We start from the raw sequence: 26,521 nt of genomic DNA on the forward strand, positions 1-26,521 counted from the left end.
AATGCTTTGAATTCTCAATATCGGTATTTTTACAATAACAGCGTTCTAAGCCTGGCAAACAACCGGACACAAATGTGCCCACCATTCAGAACTCCGTGAATGTGGCTGACCTCTGCTGGGACCCCTTCAACACACATCGCCTGGCAGTTGGTGGGTCATTGTGCTTCATTTGTACTTTTAAATATTCACAATTATAATTATCAAATATATGACCTTTTTACCATCAGCTGGAGACGATGCCAAGATCCGTGTGTGGCAGGTCCCTGAGGGGGGCCTCGTTGAGACCCTGACTGAACCTGAGCTCATTCTTCAAGGTACAACTGAATGTCTCTGAAGTGACGCAAGCTCAGGAAACCACTTTGCTGTCATTATACAGTTTTACGGAAATGTGTTTTGATTTCATTATTTTTTCTTTAGGCCACACAGAGAAGATTTATTCCATCAAGTTTCACCCTCTGGCCAGTGGGCTGCTGGTGTCCTCGTCCTATGATCTCACTGTGCGACTGTGGAGCCTGGAAAGTGGAAAGGAAGTCAAAATCCTGTCTGGACACGAGGACCAGGTGGGTGCTGGATATATCCCCATTACAAAACCACCCCACATCTGGATAAATCTTTAACTCTCTGTAGTTTTAACAATGTACGCCTTTGATCTTTTACTCTTTTATTTCATTTACGTCCCTGTGTTTTATTTCCAGGTGTTTGGCATGGCATGGAGTCCAGATGGCAAGCTTTTGGCCACAGTTTGTAAAGATGGGAAAGTTAGAATCTATGACCCACGCAAGTCAACCACACCTGTGCAGGTCTGAATAAAACACATTTACACAACATTAACAGCAATACCAGCCAAGCAGTTAATACTGGTAAAATCACATTTTGGTTGGAAACGCTTTTATCCAAGCAATGTTAGTGACAATATGTCCCCTTTAAGGGTGAGGTTGTCACTAAATTATGCAAATTTATTATTATTATTATTTAGGATAATTTATGCTAAATCAACCAAATGAGCTTTTAGCCTTGTTACAGTGTTTACAGTGTTTCCTCATCATTAGTGTACTCAAAGTTGTATTTGATTGATTCCTGCATGTTTGAGGCTTGAGTGCTCAAAAAGATTCCTGTTTTCACCTACCCCCTATATATGCCCACTTCTCTGTACTAACTTACAATACAACCAGGTACCAGTAAAGTCATATCTGCAGACTTCTCTCCTCTGCAGTTTCAACAGGAAGCCAATGGTCCCATTTATAACACCGGTAGTTGATTTAGCTGTTCACAGTTAACAAAATGTAAAATAATGCTATAGTTTAATAATAATAATGTGCCTCCTCTAAGACGATGTGTGATGCTGCTACTCTATCACTATGAAAAGTGAGACAGATGCAGTACAGATAAATTATTGCATTTGTTTTTGCCGTAAAACTGTAAAGTCTGTAAAACACAGTATGAAACTGTATGACGTGTATTATGAGCTGTAGTCCCATATTATTATGTATTTGAAAGGTAATTCTCTTTTCCTTTACACCATATAAATCATTATGTCAACTTAATTTACATCTATATAAACTCTAGTAAATCAAAACTCATAATATGTTTATTTAGGAGGGTCCTGGTCCTGAAGGGCACAGAGGAGCTCGTATCGTGTGGGTCTGCGAGGGCAAGTACCTGCTGGTGTCCGGATTTAACCTGTAAGTATTCTGTAGTTTCTGATAATAAGTCTTTATACGCTGACTTAATTTAGATAATCTTTTTTGTTTTTGCTTCAGCCAAAGTGAGAGAGGCCTGTACTTGTTCTCCGCGGACTCCCTGTCGTCTGGAACTGTGGGTAATGTTAATGTGGACGTCTCTCCCTCAACTCTGATCCCTTTTTACGACCCTGACACCAGCGTGGTCATCCTCACTGGAAAAGTAAGACACTAGATTCAATTCAATTTTCATTTTTTCCCTGTTATTCGTCATGAAATTAAAAGATGTATATGTTTTCAGGGTGACACTCGAGTTAACATCTATGAGGTCGTTCCTGAAAGTCCATATTTCATCGAGTGTAGCAGCTTCAGCGCCCCTGAGCCCCACAAGGTTTGTTCTGAACTGCGGCTCTTCTCCTTTTCCTTGATCTTCTCGTATTGTTTTGTTGCAGCAATAAAAACTGAGCTGATACTTTGTGAACAGGGCTTGGCTTTTCTGCCCAAGACTGCGTGCAATGTCCAGGAGGTGGAGATAGCAGTGGCGCTGATGCTCACCAAGACCACCATAGAGCCTGTGGCCTTCAAAGTCCCGCGGGTGAAGGTGAGTTAGTCTCGCCACCTGCTGGATGACACGATATTGCAATTGTATCTGCCTTTTTAAACGTATACATGATTGTGTGTGTTTGATGTTCATGCAGAAAGATTTTTTCCAAGACGATGTGTACCCAGACACAGCCGTTTGTTGGGAACCAGCTCTGAAAGCGTCTGCTTGGCTCTCTGGCTCCAATGGTCAACACAAGACGATGAGCCTAAAGCCTAAAAACATGACTCCAGGTGCTGTAAAATACAATATAAGTTTATGGACAATGTGTGGATACAAACATGACAGCACCCACTATAAAAAATTTTCCTCTGTTTTTGCTTACCATGTTTTCCGGACTATAAGTCTAGAGAAAATGAATGAATTAATGAATATTTAATACTTATACTCCGGAGCGACTTATATGTGATATTATTTGTTATTTTCACACTTGCAACCGCATTTCATACTCCAGTGCATTTTTTGGCTGGTGCAACTTATACTCTGGTGCAACTTATAGTCCGGAAAATACGGTAATGGTTTAACGTTATTTAAAAAGTATGCTCTAGTTTTTTTTTTTATTCCTTTCCTTCCATTAATTTATGCGTATTGATACTTTATTTAACCATTTAATTTACTTGTTCTTGCTTACACACCTTAAATAATGTCTGTATTTTAGGTGGGTTAGGTAGCTGAAATGTGTACTTAAGTAAGAGTACTATTACTTTACGTCTTTATTACTCATGTAGAAGTAAAAACCCAAATAATGACTCCAATAAGCGTAAAGATGTTTTTGGATATTATTATATTAATAAGTACTGAGTAACAGTTTGGAAGTAAAATGTATTTAAAAATCTGATTTATAAAATTTGTTTAATGTGTTGTGTTTTTATAATGTACAAAAACACTAAATAATGCACAAATTCTGGTAGATCCAAAGAATAAGCACAAAAACAAATCATATCTGAAGTGGTACGAGTTTGAAGCATTTAATCTTGTGATGTAGAGTTTGTTACGGTAGATTCACTCACAGCTAACCAAAATGTTCCCACAAGTAAGAGCACAGTCAAGTTGCATTATAAGTATGATTTTCTGTGTAAATGAGTACTTCTGCATTTCATGGTGTAATCTTTAGTGAGTGAAGCCCCCAAAGAGGCACCAGTGAGGAAATACATGCCCTCTTCATATTACCTGGAGGAGAAAACGGACGAACAAAAGAAAGACGAGGTATGCCTCTCTATACCGTATTATAATGCTCTTGTTTAAGCATTTCAGCACAATTCAACATGACGACTATATTCTTTGTGTACAAACTAGCTGCTCAGTGCTATGGTGGCCAAGCTCGGGAACTTGGACGACCCTCTGCCACAGGAAGCTTTCGAGGGAGTTGATGAGGATGAGTGGGTAAGTGAACTGTTAAGAATGAAGTCATATCCTTTATACTTGAATATTCAGCATGTGCTAAAAATATTTGTTTTTGTTTCTTAGGATGACTAGATGAGAAATGTCCTTGCCTTTTTGAATTGGTGCCAACAGCGGAAGCCAAGTCTAGCGTTCCCGTTTGTTTTTGATGGCAGTGGCGCAAAATGTCAAATGCCTGTCAAATACCTGCACATGGGAAAACTGTGAATCGGCAGAATCATAGCAGGGATTCTTTGGGTGTAACTGTGCACACATTTTGATATGATGAAAATACTGTTTACCTTGTTTTCAAATTGAATGAAACAAGAAGTACATATGTTTTTAATAGTTGGGAAAAATCAGTTTTATGTGACTTGTGCATTGTCTTTTGAATGTTAAGGAAGCACAAATATTTGTTCACACTTTTAGCAACTTAACAAAAGTGTCTTTTTATCGTACTTTTCTCTGTGTCGGAAACTTCTGATTTCATACATTGTAAATCAGAACTCATTTTGTAATCTCTGAAACTTGCATGCAACACTTGCCTCTTGTCTTGACAGGCCAGTCCGGTGCACATGCTACCTGATCACCTACATGTGTCTTGAAACTCTGTACAAAATAATCAATACAAGGAGGGCCTCAAACATCGAGAAATCTGTCTTCCTGTTCGGTTTCACAGGGCACACTCTGAACTGCTGTAATGCAAAAACTGTACTGAGAATACAACAGGGTCTTTGTTTGTTTTATGAACTGCCATAAAAATATGTTTCTGCCAATTTTACATTCATTATTTAGCCTTTTTAGCCTTTTTAGCCTTTTTTAACAGAATTTTTTCTACTACTCAAGTAGCTAAGATATAAGGATTTTTTTAGAGGCCTTAATGGGTAAATGATTGCTCATTTGTTATGCTTTGGTAAAACATTTTCTGCAGAATAATTTTGTCAGCGTGGAGGTTACTAATGCAATGTAATCAGTTAGATTGTTTCAAACGTTCAAAATGACTATCCATTTAATTTTAATCTCTACACTCCAGAAAAACTCTCACAAACCCAGGCATTAACTAAATGGCATTATACTGTCAAAAATTACCACATGTGGCCATGCACGATCATGCACATCATGTTTACACAAAGTGCAGGTGGATGTTTGATGTTCATTTGTTTGTGATAATAATATGGTGGTGTTCTTTTGCATTTTAACTTGTATTTGTGGGATAAGGAAAATCGTTTATAATGTGCTTATTTTTCATTATAGTACTGCAATAAAAACTCATTTTAATCCGTATGTTACTCGTTTTTGTTGGAGATTAACCATTCCATAATTTAAAAAGTCCTCCCCGCCGCTAGGTGTCAGTGTCGCAAACTCCTCCCCTCAGACGCTGCTGCATTGAACTTTGACCTGTCAGTCACCTTCTAGAACGTGCATGTGAAAACATCAGACAGTTCGTTTGGACTGTACAGGTTCATCAACATGGTAAGACTTTACTTTTACCATCAGAGGCTCTCACACATTTAACTTGTCTCGTTGTATCGGAACAGTTTAGATTGACATGACTATAGTTGTGTCATAGAATGTGTTTAAATTTGTACTGCTTTGGCTTAACCTGTGTAGTGTGTACTAGCCATTACAAACCAGTAATTTTGTTATTTTGATACAGCATAGTGTTAAATAACATAATGTTATTGTAATTCGTGTCTTTACCAAGGTCGCATTACGCAAGCCCAGTTTCCTTCAGGGCTTGTATATGTCCTGTCTGCTCCACACTGATGTAATATGTCTTGATGAAGGAGACTTTTGTATTGCAGGCTAAATACCTGGCACAGATCATAGTCATGGGTGTGCAGGTCGTAGGACGCGCATTTGCCCGTGCCTTACAACAAGAATTTGCTGGTACCTTGTTTCTTCTCATTATTGACTTATAATTTAATTGATTTGCCAGTGGTAATGGCATTAACCCTTTTATTGTCATTCACAGCCAGTCAAGCGGCGGCCCGCGCCAGGGGCACGGGAGGACAGCAGTCTGCAGCAGCCTCCAGCATCTCGGGGATGTCTGTGCAAGAGGCTCAGCAGATCCTCAACATCACCACACTGACCCCAGAGGAGATCCAGAAGGTGCACACACTCACCCTGCATTATACTGTCATCCTGTTCAAGTGTATGTTTAGAAGGTGCACACACGTACCCTGCATTATACTGTCATCCTGTTCAAGTGTATGTTTAGAAGGTGCACACACTCACCCTGCATTATACTGTCATCCTGTTCAAGTGTATGTTCAGAAGGTGCACACACTCACCCTGCATAATACTGTCATCCTGTTCAAGTGTATGTTTAGAAGGTGCACACACTCACCCTGCATTATACTGTCATCCTGCTCAAGTGTATGTTTAGAAGGTGCACACACTCACCCTGCATAATACTGTCACCCTGCATTATACTGTCATCCTGTTCAAGTGTATGTTCAGAAGGTGCACACACTCACCCTGCATTATACTGTCATCCTGCTCAAGTGTATTCTTAGTGATGGGGCTGCAACAATTAATTGGAATACTTGAGTTGTCGATTTATTAAAATAATCTGAATCGTATTTTGATCATTATTCTGTTCTGGGCTGTACAGACACTAAAACTTTTGCTAAAACTCCTTTATGACAAAGATGGCTCCATTATGAAATCAAATGTCAAAAAAAGAATAAACAATTTCAGATTTTCCTCAATAATGCCCTGTATGTGCTCTGTGTTCAGTACTGCTGCTGTGCAGGGGGCTGTCACCACATGATGCCGACTGGCTAAAGTGTTACTGTATTCATGCATCTAACCACATAATATCATTTTCTGATATGTCAAAAAGTTATTTGAAGGGGTTTCATTAAATGTTGATATTCCAAGTTATACATTTATTAATTAAGGAGGTAACAGTGTCAGCAAACTAATATTATTATTATTTTGTGCATAAGTATAAAATAAGTAAACAGGGTTCATGCATGTCATAGTGTGTGTATTGAACAATTGATTATGTAATATATCTTTCTATATAACTTTCTGGGCATGTGTTTTCACAGCAAATGTTATAACCTGTATAATTTCATACAGTTGGGTAACGACAAGCATTTTGAATGAGGCCATGCAAATATTTCTGACCCAACGGCCGACCTGGACCTCGTGGGAGCAGATGCCTCCACTAGACAAGCAAAAAACAGCTGTGGCAGCTAAAAAACATACTTGAACAGCCTTAATCAATTTTCATGAGGTTTGTTGCATTAGATCACAAATCTTCTGTAGTTTATGGTTCCTTTAAAAATGGACAAATGATCTTACCTGAATATTTTCAGCATTTCCGTGAAGTAAATTTTCAAACCTTTCTCCTACTTATATATTGCCGTCAATCATCATGGGAAGGTCAGGTGGGCGTGACTTGGGTGGTGATTGACAGTTGTAGCACCATTTTGATCAATGATATTGGTTTTGTATCGCGAGAGGAGCAGTTTCTGTAAAAGTTGTCAAACGCAGCCCCGTGGAAGACGGTCACAGCAGAACTGCAGGACTGAATTGGCTGAATTACGCCTCTAGCGGATTCTGACATATCTAGCTTAGTGAAGTTTTGTCATTTGGAAGACTTTTTGGGTCACAAACAATAATCCTGTGCACATTGGGATGAGGTAGACATGCATCCATTTCCAGGCTGATACAGAACACATCCAGTTCACTTTACACTTTCAATATTGGCACTATTTTTTTTAATGTCCTGATTAAAGAACGTGGCTGTTTTTACATGTTTAGTTTTTGACTCTGGGAAGTCCCTGTTTTGGTGTACATTTTGAAACTACTTTTGCCTTATTATGCTCATCCTGTGACCGTGATCATAGATCAGGCATGTCCAAACTAGGGCCCGGGGGCCAAATGCGGCCCTCAGACCAATTTTTGTTGGCCCTCCAGCTTCCTGCCATGTCGGCCCAAACAACAAAAACTAGTACTTTTTACTGTGAAATTGGGAAAATTCAGGCATATTGATGATAATATTAATGTTCCAAGTCTAATTAAAGGTGTGGAGGCTCATCGCAATTACGTCAAATGCAAAATTTCTAATGATTCACTTTGTCATTCAACAAATTCGACATTGACAAGTTGTTTGTGGCCCTCTGCCCCGTTTAAGTTTCAAAATGCGGCCCTTGGTGAAAAAAGTTTGGACACCCCTGTCATAGATGGTGCGACCCCATAACCTGCTGAACACACATCATGCCCTGCTTGCACTTGAACTTGGTGTCAGACATTAATAACTTAATGTATGAGTTGTTATGTCTAAAGAAATGGACTGTAAACGTTTGGACTGTTTCTGTCTTTTTCAGAATTATGAGCACCTTTTTAAAGTTAATGACAAGTCGGTTGGTGGCTCTTTTTACCTCCAATCAAAAGTAAGTACCACTTTTACTGTGCATTCAGCGTTTATCTTGTTCATGTTTGGATTTTTAAATATTGTTTACTGTGATCACATGATAGTCTTATGGCTTCTTTCTCTCTGCCGTTGGACTCATGAACACTTCTTAAACACCTCACTTTAACTATAATTTAATCAATACAACTGTAAATTCAACTGTAAAGTTTTTGTACATGGTAACTCTATTTTTATTCTATAGCAGATTTAAATAGTTTTTATTTTTGACTTGTATAGGTTGTTTTATAATTGTTCATTTGTTTTATGTTGCACAGAATCACCAAAGCAAGTTCCTATGTTTGTGAATTCTGTTCATTGACAATAAACCTTTTCTGATTTCTGATTATGTAACACCTATCACTGCTATTTGCTCATAGCAGTGGAAAGTACAATTGGTTAAATTTTGCAACCCAAAAGATAAATAAGTATACCTTCTCCTGAACCTTAAGCACACTACTATATTTCTTCTCTGATATTTCTAGGTGGTACGAGCCAAAGAGCGACTAGATGAAGAATTAGCAATACAGTCTGAAGAAACGCCTAAGTCCCAGCGGCAGAACACAGACACATGATGAACGATGCCCCCCCCCCGCTCCCTGTCCTCTGTAAATTATGCCCTAATAAAAACCTTTTCTTTAACTTGTCCTCATTTTAATTTATTTAGCTGAAATTCGCATTACTACCAAGATAAAACAAACGCACACTTTTTTATCAAATGCAATTTTATTAAAGGTTGTTCTTTTCATTGACATTATTATCAATATCGTAATAAAATTCCTCTAAAACAGGAGAACACAGCTATGTTGTACCAATTGGAGACTTTTACAACTCTAAAATTCAACATGTTCAACCAAGGAACATGATGCCAGAAAAAATATATTTTGATATCATTTTTGTAAAGTGTATTCTGTATTTTACCCTATGATAATAAAAAGGCACTTTGAAAAATTAAAATACTGACATAATATCTCACAAATGTGCAAAAACATAACTTGAAACAGGCCTTTCGTGGCCTTTGTCTTAACATTACCCCCTTGTGCAACACTGTGGCACCTCTGATAGCAACACAGTTATGCCCCGGAAACTTTAATAGCATTAAATTAGCTTATCCAGAAGCATGTACCACTTTACAATTTACAAAGACAATAAGAATTTTTGATTGTTTCAAATACACGTTCCTAAAATGATTGATGGCTGTATGCTGCCACACAATGTAATGGCATACTCTTGTCTATAGCAAGAAAAAAAGAGAAAGTGCAGTTTCATAAGTCCGAGCTCAAAGGGTTAATAGAGGATACAGCTTATTGAATATGGAAACAATATGGACCCTGGTCGGATCCTTGTCATATTCTGCTTTCCACTGCCTCCCTGAGTCTTTGTCCAACAGAGTCCAGAGCATCTGCAGCACTGTTTCCACGGTAACCTACATCTGAGGACATCCCACCTAGAAATGTGTAATTATACAAGCTGCTTGAAATCGAAATACATCATGTATTTCGATTTCGACGGTGAGGAGGACATGTGTGGCCTCAACTTCAGCTTAGTGGCCAAAATGTGGGATAGTTGATCCTTTGGGCTTGAACTATAAAAAGTGCAAAGCAAAGGACAGAGAGGGTTCAGTGGCATAGATTTATTTAGTAAAAGCTGATGTGACAGTGAAGGGAGGAGCCCAGCACTGCTACACTCAACATCCATTCCTTTGATTGATTTTCTGTCTTTTTCGTGTATTATTTCATAACAGCCAGTGGTCCCAACTGCAGTCAAATAAAACACTTGATTGTCAGGGACATTTCTTTTTTAAGTGTTTTAAAACTGCAATTTCTGAAGCTTGGTTTAATTTGTAATAAATAATAATTTGTGATGTACTTTATGCTAACCCTCTTTTTTTTAAGATCACAGAATCTTAATCCGTATAATAAACTCAATCTATTAAAATGACACAAACCCTTTACAGATGTGTACTTCTGTAATACTGTACTGGACTTTTCTAAATAATTCACTGATCTGCCAAAAAACTTTACATATTTCCTATTCTGTCAAATCTTGATGTGACCTAGATTTCTGTCTAGACCAAATTGGGGATGAGTACCCAAGAAATGAACCCAAATCTTCCTTTGTTTTCCTCCCTCGGATCGACCCTTTTCAGACTCAGCAGTGGCAGCAGAAAGCTGAATGCAGAGTGGCCATTGCATTACAGACGACAAGAAGCAACTTCAACATCAGAAAAATGTCTCGTCAGAACTAAATACAAACAAATAATAAACATGAAACCACAACTGAAGACTGCATGGCAAACCGAGACGCAGAGGTGAGGAGTGTTGGAAGAAAACCTTCAGAAAAGTTCCTTTAGTTGTGTAAATTCTATCCTCATCCTCTGCCTTCCACAGAAGTGTGCAGCCAATTAACCCATTTTAGACTGAACCCTGCAGCTAAATACAGCTGAAAATAACAATTGTTGGCAGTAAGATATTTCCTATAACATGTAAAGGATATAGTTTGTTAAGTGCGAGTTGGCTGCAAAATGGAATCATGAGAAAGTTTTCCCATAAGTCAAAAAGTCTACAGAGAGTGTTGAGGCAGTTTGAAACAGTGTGGCTTCATAGGCAGTCCAGCTGTATGTGGCATTAAGTGTATCCTCTCCTGGTGGCACAATGCACAGGCCTCGCTCTGACCCGTCTGATGCTCTGACCCGTCTGATGCTCTGACCCGTCTGATGCTCTGCCCCGTCTGATGCTCTGACCCGTCTGATGCTCTGACCCGTCTGATGCTCTGACCTCTCTGATGCTCTGACCTGTCTGATGCTCTGACCCGTCTGATGCTCTGACCTCTCTGATGCTCTGCCCCGTCTGATGCTCTGCCCCGTCTGATGCTCTGACCTCTCTGATGCTCTGACCTCTCTGATGCTCTGACCCGTCTGATGCTCTGCCCCGTCTGATGCTCTGACCCGTCTGATGCTCTGCCCCGTCTGATGCTCTGACCTCTCTGATGCTCTGACCTCTCTGATGCTCTGACCTCTCTGATGCTCTGACCCGTCTGATGCTCTGACCCGTCTGATGCTCTGACCCGTCTGATGCTCTGACCTCTCTGTGGTGCAACATGGGACACTGTGTTCACCAGTAAAGGCTGATTTGGCTTTGCCTGGATCGCCACCTGTTTTTCACAGCTGGTTTTGGGTCAGCTCGCTTCATAACACACAACTCCAGTGTTTATCGCCACAGTTCTCTTTTCATGGACCAACTGGCAGAGTTGATTCAATTTATGAGGAAGCAGCTGGACAGTGAGTGTGCGAGTAAGATGTTGTGCATTGTGCCTGACCAGAAGGGGGAGCCAGATAGATCAATGTCCTAGTTTAACGTGACATAATCAAAATTATGGTCATTGTCAGGTGAAAAAGCACCACTTGTCTATGGAAGTTACTTGTACTGCTCTGTGTCCTAAAAGCCCATTGTCTACATGTCCAGGACTCACACTGGTCCTTGTTTTTGCTTCCCCAAATGGGTTGAGATTGTCAGAGGCGCTCTCTACAAGTACATTGAGCGAGCTGAGGTTAGCAGCAGTTCTGAGGTTACTGTATGACAGTATAACCAACCGTATGACACAAGTAAGTGCTGTATTTAATGGATCTGTCTCTGAGAGGGGCTCTGCTCTAAAGCTGACATATCCAGCTTATTCAGCACAAACCCTGTGCAGAGACAGTTGGAGTTCACTTGCCTTGTACAGCAAGTCTGTCTGAATTACATTAATCACAGTAGACTGTGAAAAATGGGTCATAGCTTAATAAATCAGCTGTGAAATGTCTGTGTTGATGCACTTTTGCCTCACAGTGAGTGCGTCATTCAGGTTCATGTCTCTTTCTCACTGTAAAACGATAGGCACAATGTCGATTAGGTGAATATAAATATGTGTCAATCAAACAGGCTTTTAGAAGAACACAGAGCACTAAGAAAATACAGACACACAGGAATGTATAAAATAAGTGAAGTCTGTATCAACAATACAGATGCACATGTTAATGGACAGTTCTTGGGCCTCTTGATTCCCATCCAAACGAGGCTTGCGTTGTACAGGTCATGTGAGGTGTTATTGGAGGAAGATTGTCCCCTGTTCCCAACTCCTCTGAATGCATTGCTTAAGTTTGATTGTGCGAGCCGATCCCTTTCACCTTTCACCCCCGTACCCTCGCCGCTCTGTGCCCCTCCCTCCCCCCGGACCCCCTGAGCTCTTCAGGAATGTCTGAGTATATCAGTTAACCACAGCTGGCTTCAGCACCACAGTGCCTGGGGGTATGACCACCCAGGACAGGGGATCATGAGAGCCTCCAGTGGAAAGGTTCAGGGCCCCCCCAGTCACCTCGCGCTCCACATCCTCCATGCGGCCCTTCTTGATAGAGTGGATTCTGCGTTCAGACCCCAGGAGTGGCATCATGGGCAGGCCTAGGGCAGCAGAAGAGAACGCCGAGGACAGCAAAGGAGACTTGGCCAGGGCGAGGGGGGAGCCATTAAAGGACAGAATGGAACCCGGAGACCCTGGGCATCCAAGCGAGCTGAGGTCCAGGGGGCGGTGGCTCAGATGTGACAGGGGCAAAGAGCCCCCCAGACTCTGCAGAGCGTGGCTTCCCAATAGAGCGGCTGCGGCCCCTGGAATAATGATGTGGGCCCCACTCACGTAGGACATTTCTGAGTCCTTGCCGCCACCATTAGTGAGCCCTGCAGGCGGACCCCTCAGCAGAGAGCCCACCCCACCTGGAGAGCCGTTCTCCTGGGCCACAAAGTGACCGTGGGCTTTGATGTGCTTACGGAGGGAGCTGGGGTCAGTGTAGCGCTTCAAGCAGCCCACCATCTTACAGTAGTAGGGCTTGTCCACATAGTGAGTGCGTGTGTGTTTGAAGCGGTCACTGGAGTTTGAGTAACGCTTGTTACAGCCCTCATACGGGCAAATGTACGGCTTCTCACCTGTGGACACAAAAAGGTTTGTTTAGGTCTACAATCCGAGTTTGTTCAAATGTTTCTCGACCATTTATGTACAATTTGGCAGAGTTTTATTGGTGTATGTCCTGCCCCCATGAAAATCTGAATATAAAATGACTTTGCATAGAAGAGGAAGAAAAACTATAGTGTTAAAAACAGTATACTAAAGTTGTTGTCACTAAAGCATGTGAGGGACATTTGCTGACCTGTGTGGGAGCGGTTGTGGATCTTGAGGTTCTCCAGGCGAGAAAAGCTCTTGTTGCAGGTGGGACAGCGGTGGGGCTTCTCGTTAGTGTGAGTGCGGATGTGGATGAGCATCTTGTACCTTAAGCCATTAAAAAACAACTTAGCAGTGACATTTTCTTTTTACCATGTTAGCTATTATTTGCCTCAAGAGTAATATTTCAATATTTTTTAAAACTATGTTGTCCCTAATAAAGAGTATAGCGCATATTTGTTTTGTTTGGTCTAAAATGTTTTATTCTGACACGTTTCAAGTGTCCAGACCAGATTCCAAAAATATACTACTTGCTCACCTGGCATTGAACCCTCTCCCTTTGCGTGCACAGCCCTCCCAATGGCAGCAATACCCAGAATCCTTTTCAGGTTTGACGTGGAAGTCGTTCACGTGGTCCACCAGGTCTTGCAGCGAGTCAAAGAGTTGATGGCACTGTCAAAGATAACAATATGCTATAAATGATGGTTAAAGTACTAAAAGTATAAGGTAAACTGGGCGTGTCACTGTCACAGACCTTCCTCCAGTGGCAGGCCAGCTGTTCGTCAGCTGAGAGGTCTGGAGACGCTCTCTTGTCACTTTGGCTCATAAACATGGAGGACGGCAGGTGCAGCCCTGTCCCGGCTCCGATGGGGAGAAAGAACTGAAAGGCCTGTGAGAGGGAATTCTGAGAAAAGGAGAAGAGGAAACAAAATTTAATATCAGCACTATAAATATAACAATACTAATAGCAATAAGAAAAAACATTGTCCTAATATAATAAAAGTGCTTTAGTGGGCGCTGCATTAGTCAACTTTAAAGTTAAAGTTTGCCTGTCTCATATTTGATTTACTCTGTCCACTGCATTCAAGAAACATTCAAATACATTTTCCTGCTTCTGAAATACAAAAAGAAAAATCAAAACAAAAACTTGCCACCAAATAAGTTGGTTATGGTGGTCATGATGAATAAATAATTAGATTAGAATAAGATTGTCCCTTGTCAGTGGTCATTTTATGATGCTTGATTGCTGTTGCTGTGTATAATTATGTCCAAAGACGGGCTTTTTAAAGTTCATATCTTTACTTCCTCTCTTCTAAACCCTACTTTACGCTTTGAAGACCCCCCCCCCCCCCCCCCCACGCTCTACCAAAGCTCCCAACATCTCTGAGCTTGGCATGAAAGTTGTAAAATTCACTGAACTCCAGCAGGAGCTCAAAGGGCTAATATTGCGCTCTGCGGCACACCCAATCTCAAACACACACACAGCTCCCTGCTACGTTTCATACTGTGTCCTTATAGGTTCAGACAGCCTTATATACAGTTTAAAGGCACTATAGGCACCCAGAAATATAGAAAATATGTATGTGCTTTAAATGAGACTGATTCCCTGCGATGTCTGTGCACGCAAAACTATGCGAGCTGCTTTAGGCTACAGGAACACGTGAGGTCGACCGTAACAACAAGGCATGCTGGATGATCCATATAATGGCAGTAGTTCTATCCATTCCGAACATAACATGAAAACTGTGCGAGCCATTGTCTTATAAGTGCTGGGGGGGCCACCAAGTCCGCTGAATGGTTCCAGCCAGAGCCGCAGAATTCAATTGGGAGTGAATTGAATTAGGCAGCATGAGGTCTGCGAGGCTGTACCTTGTCTCAAATCGGATTATGCGTGTACACACTGAGGAGCACACACGTACACGCCATGCCAGCGAGGGCACGGAGTACATGCAGAGGAGACACAGGAGGCGCTTCATAAGAGGTGGCCCGACACCCTGCTCTGTCACAAGCTAATGGGATAGTCTGATTTCCTCGCAGACACTGACACATGGCTGTTGTTCATCTGCTGACCCTATCACGCTGAATCAGTCCGCGCAAAATGTGTAAGCCACAAGCGCTGAGGGGAAAAGCTCTGCAACTTCAATGATATATCTAAAAAGTAACTATACTATAATTATTTTTCTAGAGATGACTTGAATGGACAATGCTATTCAAGTGAACAGGTGATTTAGGATTCTGTAGAAATAGCATTGCTTTGAGGTATCAGGAAGTTTTATTTCAAACTTTACTGAAACATTATATCTTACTAATGATCATAATTCAGTTCATACTTCATTTAAAAACGCTTAACATAGCTTTATTCACCCACTCTACACAGTCAGCTACTTCCGTGGTAGAGCTGCAACGATTAATCAACTGATTGTGATCATTTGACTATAAAACGACTGAATTGTAGTCATTATCTGAACTTCACAGACGTTTTATAACATAACATAGACGTTATATAAGACAGTGACATTATTTTCATCAATAATACACTTTATTTGGAAATATTCACTCTCTAGAAGCGTTCAGTCATCATATTTCAACCTTTAATTGGTTGATAATGTATTTAAAAAGGCTCAATGTACAATAGAAATAATCATATGACTACTAAAATAACTCCTAAATAACAGTCGACAGCCCTAATCTGTAGCCACAGCCGCCCTGAGGTAGAATGACAAAAGCGAGGCAGTCAATTTGCTCCATGCGCCCCTTTGACCACCACAAATCCTTCACGTCACTTCCCGTTCGGATGACATTGTATCATAGCTGTATTTTTGACTGCAATGTGAAATCTCCTTCTAAACCACTTACAGACCCACTGCTGCAATGCTATAGCCACTACATATCAAAGTATGTATTCTTCTACTTACACCTGAGGGGACGTAGCCGTTGGATGTTTCTGGGGAGCTGGGGGTGTGGCGCGAGGAGGGGGACATACTGAGGTCCACTGCAGGAGGGGTGGGGGTCTCTGTCCGGTCGTGAGGTACCACCTGCACACCTAACACACAAACACACCGCTTAGACACATGAAGCTGATCTGTTCTGCATCACTTTTAATACTACACTTGTCCGCCATAGCTTTGGTCTTGAACTTGGACTCTCATTGGTATTTTGCCTGATTATTTATCATGTTTGCTGAACATCAGATCAAGTATTCATCAAGTGAGATCTCAGGACATGTTTGTATTACAGTCACGTTGTATCAAGACAGAATTGGGGGAAAGCGCTTTCAGCAACTTTGCTCCGTGTCTATGGAACACAACACAGACAGTATTTAAAATGGCATGATTTTATTACATATTGTATCTGTTTATGTATTTGTTAGCTTATTGAATGTTTTATTGATGGTTTTATAGACATTTTATCTTGATATTCTGCTACTTTCTCACGTATGTTTTGTGAACACAGGATACCCATGTAAAAGAACTTTCCCTGGGTAAATAATGATTAAAAATGTATGTAAAACAAGTTAAGTCTCAGGTCCCAGATCCCATGCACTCAACGTATTGTTACCTGGTTAATGAATAAAATAAGTAAATCATTTCAAAATATCTATGTACTGCACCAGTAGAGGGCACAAATACTCTAAGCTGGCACACAATTGACAAAGTAAAAGTAAAGTAATAAGAGCCAAACTGGTGCAATATTTCTGCAGGCTTTTGCATTATTGGGGAATTTTTCATCACATTTGAGCTATAGAGGGTCAAATAAGTAACTTCTATGACAAAATATAAACACTAAATAAGTACTTATGTTTTTATTCTCCTATTTATTTATTGCAGCTCATGTTTGCTAGGGAATATGCTGCAATATTGCTATTGTGTCAGTCGCAATATTATCATTTATCGTGATCTTTTTCTGTAAAATGTGTTATTCTGACAGGACTAATTCAGGATACTAAATGATCAAAATGAATGTGGTAAAGGTGCATGGACTTGGGAAAACACTGACGTACCATTGTGTGGCGAGGGCGGAGATGCAGGCTCAATGATGGCCGTGCCGTCATCGGTCATGTGCAGCTGACGGGCGCGTTTGGGGTGAACCGGAGAAAGAGAGGGCGACCTCGCTCCCCTGTCCCTCCCGCCGGCCCGTCGAGGGAGCTTCAAGTCCAGGGGCTCATCCAGAGACAGCATGACCACAGCACGGGGACCTCCCACCTGCACAAACAACAGCCGCAGACGGGTACACGGTCAGCCCGGGCCCTGGAAGCGGCGTTTCCCTACGAAATATTGCACGACGATGTAAAAGAGCTTGACGGGGGATTCCTACACCTGCAATATTTCCCATGTGAGCGTTGTGTAAGCCCCGCATTCCTCTGCCTCCCAAGAACCGTCCAACAATGGTAAACCGACCACAATCGTAAACTGAAACACAGAGTCAGCGAGGGAAAAATAAACACGCGCACGCTGAGATCGGTGACCCCCTCCTCTTTTTCCATTCTGACCTTTACTCACACAATCTTCTCCAGGAATGTCTACAATCTAATCCAGATGGTCACTCGCACCAGCAGCACTCCACCCACTGGTCGCAGGATGGACTTTGCACCCAGTCACATGTGCCCAACCCCTCGCCGGCCGCTGTTGCCCCACTGGGTGCGCCCTGAAACCCCTCGGAGCACTGCCCCTCCGGGGGAGTCAAAGGTCCAGCTGCGCCCCCTCCATCTTTAGCAACCTGACCCACAGACCTGGCCCGGGGCGCAGGCAGGGCATCTGAGTTCATTTGGAGGCGACACGCTGACCCAATGCTGCTCCATCATGTTTTACTTTAAGTTAGCCGTCCAACAACTTCAGAAAACCAGAAAAATCCACTACAAAACTGAGCGCAGAAAGGTAAACTTACAACAACCTCTACTTAATGTATGTGCTTAAGAAGAGCTGCACAATTTTGCAATATTCCTGACAAGCGCTACGATTTATGTTTTAATAGTAGGAGGATTCTGTTAAAACTTAGTTCTAAACACACACAGCTGCATTTGAGAGAGGACTGAAATATGAACTGCTAAACTATTACAAGAATCACATGTGTTTTAAAACATATGCTATAGGATTACTAGGATTTTACACTGCAAATAAGGATGACAAGATAATCGGGGTTATTCAGGTCACAATATAATCTACCAAAAAATAACATACGTGACATTTTTAGAAGCAAATTTTTGTCTTTTTAATTCTGTAAATAGTCCAAAAAATACACCTAAATGTAACGTACTTTTTTTTATCCGACTGTTTTTTAACTTTATTTTGTAATAAAGCTGGTGAGAATTTTGGAAGAATGTGTAAGACAATGGGAATTAAGAAAATTGAAAAGATCATAATCTCTGTAATTGTGAACAACCGTTAAATTGTGTAGTTTTTTTCTACCAATATTTGTAACACTAAAAAGAAACTTGATATAATTTGATACATAAAAAACTAAAAACCTCAATAATTCTGAAATGTTGTTAGGACCACTTAAATAATTACATTTTTCATTTATCTTTTTATTGCCAGGTTGATCTGATGCTTCACGCCTTGTTTTATATTGAAACTAAGCGTGTGAATCTCATCTTTTGAGCCGTTCCTCGCTCGAACATGGATGTTACGTGCAGTCTTACATACATTGCTGATATTGCACTCCTGGGTTATGGCCAAATTCTCTTCTGAGCAATGTTAGGGTTCACTGCTCCTCACCAATGGCATACACGGCACGTCAAAGCATTGTCATCGCTCACTCACTGACCTATTAAACAAAAACCAGCTCTCATCCTATACTGCAAAAAATCACCTCGACTCTAGTATGGACAAAAACGTGTGCATAAATAATCAGTGCTACTGTAATGACCACAAAACTACCCTTCCTTCCTGGCTCAGACATGCAGCAGTGAAAGGGGGTCTTTGAGAGCGGGCACTGGACACAGGCCACATGAAGCGCTTGTATCTGGGAGGAAGGGGTCGGCAAGTTCATGCGGCCCAGCACGGAACGGCCACCAATCCGCTCACTGTCCCACATCCATGAGGCGCTCTGCTGACCGCACACAAACTGAGCCCGGGACAACGTATCCTCATAAGTATCTGATTATATTGTACGTAGCGGGTGAAGGTCTGACGTGAGCTAACCAGAAATCATTGAAGGAAAGACGCATTTCTAAAGATAAATCATAAATAAGTAGTGGTGGGCACATCTAATTTGTAATCTGACCCTTTGACATTCTGTCAGTTTGAAAATAGTGTTATAAATTAAACATTTGCTGTTTACAAATGGGAAAAACAAAGTTGGAAAGTTCCAAATAAGGGTAAACGTTGTATAATTGCCCATAACCATGCTGAAATATCAGTTATTTCACATTAAGTGTATAGGCTGCCGCAAGATGTTGAAAGAACAAATTATTCTTCAAATTCTCCCTTACAACAATTTTCATTATTAGAAACATTATATTGAGACTTGGTGAGCAGAATTTGTTACCTTCACTTTTAAACATCCACCAAAAATAGCAGTTTCACAGAAAGTACCACCAAAGTACATATTTGGCCTTCTGAGTACCACCTGTATCCAAAACAGGTCTAAAATAGATCTATTTCAAGCGCTTTACAAGATCTAAACAGGAACTAAAGGAGGAGCAAAATGTAGAATAAATTGACCTTACATTTAGAAAACATTTGAACTGATTTTCTATCATAAATATCGGCAGTCTTTGTCATTTCCTATACATTTTCAGTTCTGTTTTTCCTCTGTCGTGAGGTCTTTTCAGTCTAACTGATTAGCGAGCCCACATTACAGCACTTCACTGATTAAACTACAGCCAAATGGGATGATGAAGGAGCACTATAAGTGTTTGTGGCTCTAATGATTTTATGGAGTTTGTTATGAGGCCAAACAGTGTCATTAGCAGTGCAAATGAACACGCCGGGATCAGAGCGAACCTGATCCCGGTTTGTTATAAGCTGTGGTTGCCTGCACATTTCTCCTTGATTCTCTCGATTCCTCTGAACTGGGTGGGTCTGTTTGACTTACTGTAATTCCTACCACACGGACACTGCCAAGAGTTCGAGAGTCGTGGTCGAGAGTCGAGAGACGCGATCAGAGCCAGAGGTGAGAAGTAACTAACTACTTTTAAACTTATTTACTGACATACAGTTTTTGAAGAAGTATTATTTAACCACTGTTGACAAATCGTACGAGCAGTAGTAGAAGCACTGAGAGCAATAACAGTAGCAGTGTTTTCACATTTGTCAAAAGTGATAATAAATATAATAGTTATTGCTTCATGGCATTAAGCAATTGTGTTTGAACTTTCTGGGTAAATTTATTCACTTCACAAAAATTTATTCATCCTCCCAAACAAGGATAAAAGTGATATTTTTGCTGTATTGTAGGTCAATTTTGATCTGTGGCAAGGTTTTTCAAGGTATTTTTTAATAAAACATCTGTAATTGAATAAATGCAAAGTTTTATGGCATTCTGTTGAACTTTCCAGACAAAGCAGTAACATATTCATAGTGGCAAACCCCTCTAGAGAAAGATTACATAGTGCAGCTTTAAGTACTAATAAGAGCTGTGACCAAGACAAGGATAAGTATAAAAAACATGTTCAAGATGTTAATCAGAAACAGAAAGCCTAACTTTATTCATCTCAAAAGAGTCCTTCAGTTCAAAGCTGTCACTCAGAAGAGTAAAAATACACAATCACACACAACCAATAATAGGCTAATTGTGCAACAGATTTCCCTCCAGCCTTGATGTCCACGCTTTCCCTCTCCCCGGACACTTCTTCCAACTTTCACAGAAAAAAAAACGCACACGCACATGAAAGTTGGAAAGTTTTACACAGCTGTAGCTCAACCTTAAAAACAAATTGTGACTGATGGTTACATGTGCGACGAAGGATCCTTGGCCTGTTTCGCCTGCGTGACCGTTCAGTGGCGGCCGGCTGTGAAGTTTGTGGAAGGGGTGTTGGCTTGCCCCCATGCGGACTTCCTCACCGGGCCATGGGGTGGACAGACTCTCTCAAAGGCTGCATTGTCCCCTTTCTCTTGCCCTCTCTCTCTCTCTCTCATTCAGTAGAGTAAATACTGGTGGCTATGGGGCATTTGGACAGGAATGGGCTGGAGGCGAGATGACTGAGGAGGCCACGGGGAGGATAAGTGAAGGTTAGGAGGAAGTGCACAAGGAAGCCGGGGTCTGAAAGAGCTGGTTTGTCTATCCTTTTTTAAGTAATCCATGTTCCCTTTCCGTCACTGCAAATCCAGCACTCCCCATTAGTCCGGTGTGTTTCAGAGTTTGGTCAAAGGCTGTGGAGACTCGTTGTGGGTCAGAGTAACATCAAAGTGGAGACGCAGTACTTCAGCACCGTCGAGATTACGGATACTTTTGACCTTTGAACTTTAACTAACTAAGTCTTTACCAATGAGTTATGATATAGGATAGAGAGATTGTCGCAATGGTAACATAGTAATCAACATCTAGTTTCAGCAGTAGCTAAAGGGTAACTGGACTTTTCATTATAATTTTCTCTTAAAATACTTTGATAATTGGACTTTTTCATATTTGTACTTTATCTAATGCTCATGTTCTACCAAACTAGTGTCAACCAAACATAGTTTAATGTTGCATAATATAAACCGTTAGTATTCATAATTAATGTCCTGACAAAGACAGGTAGGATTTTCTGCATTATTAGGGTCACAAATATACAGTACCATTAGTTGTGCATTTAAACACTTCAATCTATGAATTTATGGCTATACTTATACTACTTATGGCATTTAGCCGCTCTCCCACTCTCAAATGCCATGGAAACAGAATCCACAATCTCTTTATCTTATATTATAACTTAACTGCCTTTAATGACAAACGTCACAGTGAAAATACTGAAAATGTGCTGTTCTTTTAATGGAACGTTTGATACTTCAACTAACTACTTTCAAAATAAAAACGGAAATAAATCTGTACCTTATCGTGATTATTTTATGCACTATAAACATGTGCAGGAAGTTTCCTAGTTGTGAACTGAGAAGAGTCTGGAAAAATCTGAATTACTCAAATGTGAATTAAGCTAAATGCATTTCCGTGGATGTTTTTGATTATGGAAAAGTGTCGTAGCATGAATAAAAGCTCAATTTTGCATAATAAGTTCATGAGCATATAATAGAGTTAGAATTATATCTGCTTTTACTTTGAGGACAATTTTTTTCTCTTTCTGTGTTCTAAATAAAATGACCAATAAGTCAAATTATTCCCCCAAATAAAGCTCCATAATCGAAATGCAACAAAAACTGCCCTGAAATTGCACTGCACAACACAACACACGACGCACGAACACACACAACACCACTATACAAACAGCTCGAGACCGCAAATGTGTAAAATTACGCTTTACAAGTATCTAAACGTGAGATAAAGCGAAAGCGCAGAAAAGCCAGTGTATGTGTGCTCTGAAGTTGGCTGTAACTTTATCCGCCCCCTCCCGCTGTGACCCCAGGAGGTTCTCTGCAGGAGGTGAGCCATCCCAGGGTGCTTTGCTCTTTCTCAGCGCCTCTCGCTCACACTCAGATCCACACGGAGGGAACAAGAGAAGGAGGAAGGAATGGAAAACAACAGCCTTTGACAGCTCGAGAAGTGCACTGTTTAAGTCGAGTCCATGAGTGATTACAAGTCGAGAGCGCTGCGTTGACAGGTGGTTAAATGACAAAAAGGCAAAACTATGTCGTACTCTCCAGTCGTATTATGTCAGCTGTCAATCATCGGGTGCTAATTGCGTTTTATTTCAGGGTCAGTACAAATATTACGTCATGTTTTGAGACGGGACTTCATATAAGAGTTTAGTTTAGTGCTATTTTATGAAGAAACTGTTGTTCAAGGTGGGTGGTTCTGGTTTTATATAAGGGCATGTATTAATAAAAACAGTCTGCAGAATATGGTAATTAATCAAGCTTCAATGTTAAGGCATGTTTGACTCATATGAAAACGTGACAAATGTGCATTATTTGTCATTTGAAAACACATTTGTGAGATGACTTTAATTGAAAAACATTAAATATCCCTATAACTAACTTTTTGGTGGGGAAATTAGACGTGAGCTTTATTATAAAATAGCATAAACCCTACTTTTCCATTCAGTTCAGAAGCAAGTTGAGAGTGGCTAGATTTCAGAGCTATGTCCTTGGGCCTCAGGACTCCTGCCATGGAGACAATAAACATTTATCTCTGGAGCGTCCTCTTGGCCGTGCGGAAAAAATGGACGACACAAACTGCACCAACAATCAAGTACTGGACCGACATTATATTGGCCAGATGCAAAATGGAAACAATTACATTCGGACTTGATTTGAAAAAGGACAAATTTGAAAGACTACGGACTAAATGGGACGTTTTCTTTGGTTTGTGAGAAAGAAAATATTTCTGACAACTAAGTTTTACCACGGGCCATGTGTGGACATGCTGTTTCTTCTTACCTCAGGTGGAAGGTAAGGGTCAGAGGTGGCCCCAAGTGTAAAGGGTGGAGAGCCGTGAACTTTGACCCATAACATTTGGCTTCCACATCTATATCTATGACTTCAAAACAAAACAGAGTGGACATGTCTGCGAGTCTGGGCAAAAGCAGAGGTTGGTTAACTTCAAACATCACCTGCGCAACTCTTTGGTTAATGATACTACATTTTGGGGTTGAGTTGTCATAACTCCTTTTAACTTTATTAACCGATGCAATGTCAGCTAACTAAAGTTTAAAAAGTGTCTGAGAAAAAAAGAAACGAGACTTATAAGAGATAAAAGCACATGAATGCAAACAATGAAGAGTTCCTTTGTAAACAGACATCTCCGTTTTTGTCTTTCTGATACCATCTTAGACACATATTAATAGCAGTTTAGTTGCACAAAAACAGATGGAATTATAATTTTATAGCACTAAAATTGATTTGTCCTTTGAAAACAATGCTACACCAAGGGTTTTGGACATTTTTCTTTTTCAAATGGCATTTATTTGTTTTTGAAAATTAACTCTTCCAGTCAGACTCATGAACATATACAAATTTCTTAAAGTTACACTAGTAAATATAACTCCTTGAAGCCCTTTTGGGTCAAAAGTACATGAAAGTATAATAGCAGCCTTCTTTGTTTGCCATAGGAAAACCCACCGGTCGCTGTGCATGCCTCCCCCTGCTCCCAGTACTGACGTTTGTTGAGGTAATAAGCCACAAGTGACCCCACCTTGGCTGACACATACCCACCCGACCACAGCCCCCTCCCTCCTCGCTCCCCCCGGTCCAAACCCCGCCCTCCCCCCCTCACTCCTCCCCTCTCTCCTCAGACAGGACAGGCCTCCTCAAACAGGAAACCTCACTTTCCACTCCTCTTCTGGGCCTCTTCTCAGCTCCATCCTTTCATTCTGACTTTGTTCGCTCCCACATCCATCTCTCGCACATACCGGCATTGTTTTTGGAGATAACACGGTCTTTCTTTACTTAAACTACACCAGCCCAAAATTCTTTACATCGAAGAAGACATATTGTGCTTTGTATCCGCTATATCATTATAATTTATGGCACCCGTTGATTACTATTTTATATTTTGGACATTTTAAATTGCTACATTGATCAAAAATGTCTTAATAAAAGAAAGTTTGCAGACTAGTGCTTGAAAGCTACTGCTTAAAACAAAGTGCTGCACTGACAGCCCCGACTATCGATAGCAAGCAGCAGATTATTATTATTTTTTTCATTGGTTCTAAAATGGCTCCACAACGCTGCTGAAAAAAAAACTACTAAATATATAAAGAGCGGTGAAAAGGGGGATTTTCGGAGCAATGGCGCCTTGATTGCGGGAGGATAATTATACTCAAACATGCACAAGTCACACTAAATACAACTTTGAGCAGTTAAACAAGAAAGGAAAACACTTAAAGCCAATTTTGCATAATTTGTCCACTTTAAAGTTGCACTGTATGTGACTTTTCTGGTGGAGGCTACGCCATACGTCTCCATGGAGATTCACGTTGGTTTGCCTTGGATTGTTCCGTACATTCTGTCATCAGGCAAAGCAATAACACATCTATAGAAAAGTTACACAGTGAACCTTTCCAGAGGAGAGAGAATGTTACACATGTACTAACACTTCTTTTGTCTTCTACAATTCTACGATTTCTAAAACATTTGTGACTCAAAGAAATAACTTTTTGCTTCAATGACTTTTTGGAGTTGAATGGCTCCACCTCTGCAGCGTTATGTAACAGGAGCACGCACAGGAGCACATGGGAAAGGCTATTCCGGAAAACAGGCTGTCGCTGGACCACTGTAGTCTGAATGATACAAAACAAATACAAAGAGTTTACAGGTGATTAACTACATCTGAGACAAGCGTTAAAAAGTCATTACAGCAGGTAAACCGTGTTAATAAAGAAGAAACAGGAAGCTTGTCAGTCGGTGAGCTCCAGAATGTTCAGACACTGAAGAATTCTGGGCAGAACTCAGGGCAGGGAGGAGGGGGGCATCACACAGGGGCGGGTCCCATCAGTGTGTGCTGTCAAAAAGCTAGCAGGAAAAACTCTATCATATATTCCGCTTACTTTATGTATTTTTAGGATCTGTGCTTAAATGTGTGAGATAATAGAACAATACATGATACACGTTATACAAATACGACTGCTATATTGAGATAATCGCGGTTTTCCACTTGATAACCTTAAATTTATCATGCTACGAAATATTATTCATCTAACGTCAACATTGGGATTGTTAAAAATCAGATACTAATCAATACTTAAACGAAACTAGCAAGTATCGATACAAAAAACAATTCCATAATCCCAGTTTTACTATTAGAATGTTGAACTTTATCAGAACTGGTATAAGACCACATGGTAAATAAATAATATAGTACTATAATTTTGTGTTGAAAATTGCAGACTAATGTCCAAAGAATTGTGTTTGTCTTTTGTTACTGTGCTATCATTTTTTTTTTTATTAAGTATAGAGCCAATATTTCTCTGTTGAAATCAAGATTGTATTGTTAAAATCCATTACAACACTAACAAAAAGCCAATGTATAGTCTGTAGTAATCCAGAGGAAAATAGATGAGACAATATTCAGAAAAATGCGTAAATAAAGTGAGGTTTATTCTTAAAAAGCCTTCACTTAACATGCCACACAGTGCGATTAGGCTTCCGTTTCTCAGGGGAAAAAGACATCTGACTGAGATTTCATACATTGTGTCAGCGAGCTTTATGGGCTGCTAAAGTGGGGATTATCACACGGCACAGTGACCTGACTTGAGCGAACGCAGGGGCAGATGTGGATGGATGAGTGGGCACAAGGCTGAACTGGTGCGATGTAGTCTGAGGGAGCAGATAGAACGTAACGCTGTCTAATCAGGATACGTGTAGAAGTTGTAAGTATGCTGTGTGTTTGTGTACTGAAGGGCCCCTGTAGGGAAAATATTGTGCATTTGAG

At 40.6% G+C, this 26,521-nt stretch overlaps 2 protein-coding genes across 5 annotated transcripts in view; one reads left to right on the top strand and one right to left on the bottom strand.

Moving 5' to 3' along the window:
• LOC140358462 (mitochondrial import inner membrane translocase subunit TIM16-like) overlaps positions 1-8,733 on the top strand; it is a 98,911-nt gene extending 90,178 nt beyond the window's left edge. For 2 of the 4 annotated variants that reach the window (XM_072443309.1, XM_072443310.1), the window contains exons 17-28: positions 42-150; positions 228-314; positions 418-560; positions 696-800; positions 1,597-1,682; positions 1,761-1,902; positions 1,981-2,070; positions 2,164-2,280; positions 2,378-2,513; positions 3,395-3,486; positions 3,577-3,663; positions 3,748-4,944. In XM_072443309.1, coding sequence (XP_072299410.1) covers positions 42-150; positions 228-314; positions 418-560; positions 696-800; positions 1,597-1,682; positions 1,761-1,902; positions 1,981-2,070; positions 2,164-2,280; positions 2,378-2,513; positions 3,395-3,486; positions 3,577-3,663; positions 3,748-3,756 — 1,203 coding nt within the window. In that variant the 3' untranslated portion in view covers positions 3,757-4,944. Of the gene's footprint in view, positions 1-41; positions 151-227; positions 315-417; positions 561-695; positions 801-1,596; positions 1,683-1,760; positions 1,903-1,980; positions 2,071-2,163; positions 2,281-2,377; positions 2,514-3,394; positions 3,487-3,576; positions 3,664-3,747; positions 4,945-5,028; positions 5,134-5,465; positions 5,551-5,635; positions 5,773-8,003; positions 8,070-8,571 lie in introns of those variants that run through there. The other 2 variants (XM_072443312.1, XM_072443311.1) reach the window with 2 other exon arrangements.
• A 60-nt stretch (positions 8,734-8,793) lies between these two features.
• glis2b (GLIS family zinc finger 2b) overlaps positions 8,794-26,521 on the bottom strand; it is a 30,572-nt gene continuing 12,844 nt past the window's right edge. The window contains exons 2-7 of the mRNA XM_072443314.1: positions 17,055-17,256; positions 15,970-16,097; positions 13,809-13,958; positions 13,593-13,726; positions 13,263-13,381; positions 8,794-13,041 (exon numbers count right to left, since the gene is read on the bottom strand). Coding sequence (XP_072299415.1) covers positions 12,332-13,041; positions 13,263-13,381; positions 13,593-13,726; positions 13,809-13,958; positions 15,970-16,097; positions 17,055-17,232 — 1,419 coding nt within the window. The 5' untranslated portion in view covers positions 17,233-17,256 and the 3' untranslated portion in view covers positions 8,794-12,331. The remainder of the gene's footprint in view (positions 13,042-13,262; positions 13,382-13,592; positions 13,727-13,808; positions 13,959-15,969; positions 16,098-17,054; positions 17,257-26,521) is intronic.

This window comes from Eucyclogobius newberryi, unplaced genomic scaffold, assembly GCF_026437365.1.
Source record: "Eucyclogobius newberryi isolate DKJ021-1_F unplaced genomic scaffold, fEucNew1.0.hap1 SCAF_13, whole genome shotgun sequence".
NCBI lineage: Eukaryota > Metazoa > Chordata > Actinopteri > Gobiiformes > Gobiidae > Eucyclogobius > Eucyclogobius newberryi.